The sequence below is a fragment of the Pygoscelis adeliae genome, unplaced genomic scaffold, assembly GCF_000699105.1.
Source record: "Pygoscelis adeliae isolate BGI_AS28 unplaced genomic scaffold, ASM69910v1 Scaffold584, whole genome shotgun sequence".
NCBI lineage: Eukaryota > Metazoa > Chordata > Aves > Sphenisciformes > Spheniscidae > Pygoscelis > Pygoscelis adeliae.
The window spans coordinates 270,828-274,740 of record NW_008824602.1 but is presented as its reverse complement, the minus strand read 5'-3'; the positions used below and the strand labels follow the sequence as shown (position 1 = coordinate 274,740).

Here is a 3,913-nt window from a genome sequence, read left to right as displayed (position 1 = left end):
CCATTGGCAGGGACATTTTGGGGGGGGAAGGGGGAGATGGAGCTGGATGGTGCTGGAACAGCCACGGTCCCCCCGAGTGCTCGAGGAGCAGCCGAGGCGGTGCTGGGAAGGGCTCCCCAGCTTCTTGTGGTGCTGGGAGGCGGGAAATGCACTGTGTGGAGCCCCATGCCTGGCTATGGGGGGCTCTGGGGCCCTGGCAAGGTGACAAATTGATGGGACTGGAGCTGCGGGCTCGTGGAGATATGCAGCCGGAGCTCTGGCCGGTGCCTGTGGGTGCCTGTGGGCTGTGCCGCTGGGAGGAGGTGGCGGAACGGATCTGCCGGCTCGCCAGGGCTCCGTGTGGCAACTAGACGCCCCGTGGGATGCCCACCCGAGTGGGTGCCCTTGCGCAGGTGGCGCGGTGGGGCCAGGGGGAAATGCTGGGAGCCGGCGGCGACCTGGCGTAACGATGGTCCAAGCCTGTGTTTCAGCGTGTACCGGCGAGGGAGAGCCCAGCTGTGAGCGTGGGTCCGGCTGCAGGCGGTGGTGGACACTGCCCTGGTTCCTGCCCCGGCACTGACGTGCGCTCTGTGTTGTGTGGTTTTTTGGTTTGGTTTTTCTTTCTTTTTGCTCATGTTTTCTTTTTCTTTCCCACCATCTCCCCTGCCCGCCTGCCCTCCATGCCTCTACTGCATGCGCCAGTCTGTAAGTTGGTGGGGTGGGTGGGCGCCTCCCCCCCTTCCCCTGCCTGTGCTGGCTATGTATTTTGGGGAGAAAGAGCCTGGTTTGGATCAACTCACCCTGGCCTAATCCACACATCTGTAACCCCGTCGTCTTCCTCCGTGGCTGGTGAAGATGAGCTTGGGCAGCGCAGCGTGGCCCCCTCCTGCTCCTCCCCGGGGGCTGCCCAGCCAGGACCGGCCCGTGGTGGTGTCCCTGCTGAGTTGGTGGTGTCCCCACCGGGTTGGTGGTGCTGGGTTCCCCAGGTGCTGGGGCCGCTGGCTGCAGAGGGCTCTCCAGCCCAGGTGGAGGCTTGTCCTATCCCTTCTTCTTGCCTCCCTCCTGGGGCAGACCCTGCTGGGTGCTGGCACCCATGTGGTGGCCTGTGCTCCCCCCGGGCTGGTCCCCAAGGGGCTGGAGATGGCTCCCACCCCTGCACCATCACCGTGTCCCTGTCCTGGCCCCTTGCAGCTGGGACAAGCTGGGATGTGGCACTACTAGGAGCCTGGAGGCCAGCAAGATGCCACCCATGCGCTGGCTTTGTCACCAAAGCGTGGCATGGCCACCGCCATCTGTCCCGCCACCCCAGCAGGCTGCTAGCCCGTCCCATGCTACGCCCCACCCTGCCCCGGGCTGTCCCTGCCAGAAGCCCATCTTCACCAGCCCCTGCCCATCACGGCCGTGCTAACAGCACTGACCCGCCTCTAACCACGGGGTCACCAGCCGGGGTGGTGAGAGCAGGGTCCCTGCTCGGCGCTGCCCAGTGACAACCTCTGGTCCTCTTTGGGCAGCGCACTTCTGGGCCTGCCCTGCCCCGGGGAAGGACATGGAAAGACCCTGATAGGGACGATGGCTCAGCGCCGGTGGAGGGGGGGAATGTTTGCCATCCCCTTGCTGCTCCTCATTTCTTCCATCTCCCCCCCACCGAGTCTCCATTTTCACCCACCTCCAGCAGCCGCACGTCGGGGCAGCCGGGCAGGGGGGAGGCCAGGGACTCGGGGAGCTGTGGGTGACAACTCTACTTTCCCTGTTGTATTCTTCCTCCTCCTCCTCCTCTTCCTCTGGAGATCCAGCGGTGCCTCTGAGATTACTAACAAGAGGGGCCAAAAGACCGGGGGAGGTTGGCAGCATTCCTGGGGGCAAGTGGCAGAAGTCGGCATTGTACTGGGGCGGGAGGGACCGGTCACCCGGGCGGGAGCAGGCAGGGGCAAGAGGGCAGGAGCCAGGGTGGCAGGAGCTGCCCCCAGCCCCAGGGGGCCACCAGCCAGGGACAGCCTTGGTGGGAAACCTGCAGACTTCTGACCTTGGCTGCGAACCTCCTGCGGGGCTCCCAGGGCCCAGTGCGTGCTTCTCTGAACTGAGTGCCTGTCTCTCTGGTGGCCCCCCGCCCCCCCCCGCCTCTCCTCCCTCCCTGTCCGCACCTTCCCCGGCCTCTTCTGCGCTCTCTCGCTGGCTCCAGCTTTCTACACGGCGGCCCCACTCACCTCAGCTGGGATCCTGCCCGTCATGCAGTCCCTGTGCCCCGACGGCCAGCGCGACGAGTTTGGCTTCCTGCAGTACTCCAACTCTACGTGAGTCATGCCCTCGCTGCGTGCTTCCTCCTCCCGCCCCGCATGCTCCTGCACACTCCTGCTCACAGCCTACCCCTTCCCATGCTGGCACTGACCCACCAGCTACAAGGCACAAGCCCCTGTCCCCCAAAGTGCTTGGGTGCAGAGCGCCATGTCCCCGGGGTGCGGGGGACATCTCAGCCCGTTTCTTCATGGGCTCCTGGGTGCCTGGTGCTGGGAGGAGGATGGAGGTGGCCCCTGCGGACACCTCGAGGCACTGGGGCTCTCCTCTGCGCCCCTGGCACGGTGGATTCGGTGCGCAGGCAAGGGCAGCTCATGGGGCGGCAGTGCCCTGTGGCAGGCAGTGCTGCTGCCCTGTGCACCCGAGGGGCTTGTCCCCCCCCCAGGGCTCTGTGGAGGGTGTCCCCATCCCTCTTGTCCCTGAAGCCGCGGCGGTGCTGGGCTCTCACAGGGTGACACAGCTCCTGGAGCACCTCAGTGAAGCGGTGGAACAGAGCAGCCTCTTCGACCCACAGCACCCAGGGCTGGAGGAGGAGCTGGAGTCGCTGCGCCGGCGCCTGGAGGCACTCAGCAGCAGCGAGCCCAGCTCCATGGAGACCCACTTCAGCAACCGAGCAGGTAGGGTGTGCCCTGCCTGGCCCACCGCTGCCTGCGCAGGGAGGGATGAAGATGCCCACCCGCCAGGCGCTCAGCGATGTGATGGCGTGTGGCAGTGCCCCGCCATTGTCCCACATCACTGCGTGCCAGGCAGGGCCAGCTGTGATATGTCCCTGCGTGGGGCCGTGCCATGTCCCCGACACTGGCGGGCTGCTCTGACCCCCCTGCCTTGCTCCTTGCCAGGATCCGGCTTCACGCTGGCGTGGGCGGCCAAGGACCGGGGCGAGCTGCACCGCTTCCTGACACAGAACCTGTCCCTCCCCAACAACACGGCCGAGCTGCTCCTGGGCTCCAGCGTTGACCTGCGGGAGGTGGGTGGTGACCTGCAGGAGGTGGGTGGTGACCCACAGGAGGTGGGTGACCGCACAGTGCTGCAGGGCTGGGCTTTGCAGGGGTCCGCACTGCCCCAGCGAATGGGCACGCCCTGACCACCAGACCCACAGGGTGGGAGTCAGTGGGCACCTGGCCAGGACTCATCCTGCCCTTGCCACCCCATGCCGGGGCATTGCTGGGCAAACAGCTCCCGGCGCGCTCGGCAGCCCTGCTCCCGTCCCTGGCGCAGGTGTACCGTCTGTTTTTCGGTTCCTTTCCTTTGGTACCTGATGAGACCCATGAGCGAGACCTGTGGGATGGGTTTGGCCCCGGTGAGAAGATGACGCAGCTGGAGGTGAGGAGTGGTGCCATGTGCGGGGGACGTGGTGGGGCAGAGCTTGTCCTCCGTGTCCTCTCCATGTCCCACCACAGGGCGATCCGGGGGTATCCATCCCGGCAGAGGGGATGTGACGGGACGCTGTCAGGTGGCCAGAGCAGCAGCAGGGATGGCTGGGTCCCATCCCGGTGCTGCCACTGGTTCCCCCAGTGCTTTGAGGCGCACCAATGCCTGTCCCTTGGTTTCCCCTTGCGACGGGTGATGGCACCGCCTGGACGGTGGCTGTGGAGGGAGCAGGGCAGATTGTTCCCTCCTGTGGCTGGGGTACAGGGGACCC

The 3,913-nt window shown here is 66.2% G+C and overlaps 1 protein-coding gene across 1 annotated transcript in view; it reads left to right on the top strand.

Annotated features, from left to right (window-relative positions):
• The window catches only part of ABCA2 (ATP-binding cassette, sub-family A (ABC1), member 2), a 45,863-nt gene that overhangs the window by 11,371 nt on the left and 30,579 nt on the right, over nt 1–3,913 (top strand). The window contains exons 4-8 of the mRNA XM_009322346.1: nt 682–684; nt 2,159–2,270; nt 2,722–2,888; nt 3,111–3,238; nt 3,490–3,594. Coding sequence (XP_009320621.1) covers nt 682–684; nt 2,159–2,270; nt 2,722–2,888; nt 3,111–3,238; nt 3,490–3,594 — 515 coding nt within the window. The remainder of the gene's footprint in view (nt 1–681; nt 685–2,158; nt 2,271–2,721; nt 2,889–3,110; nt 3,239–3,489; nt 3,595–3,913) is intronic.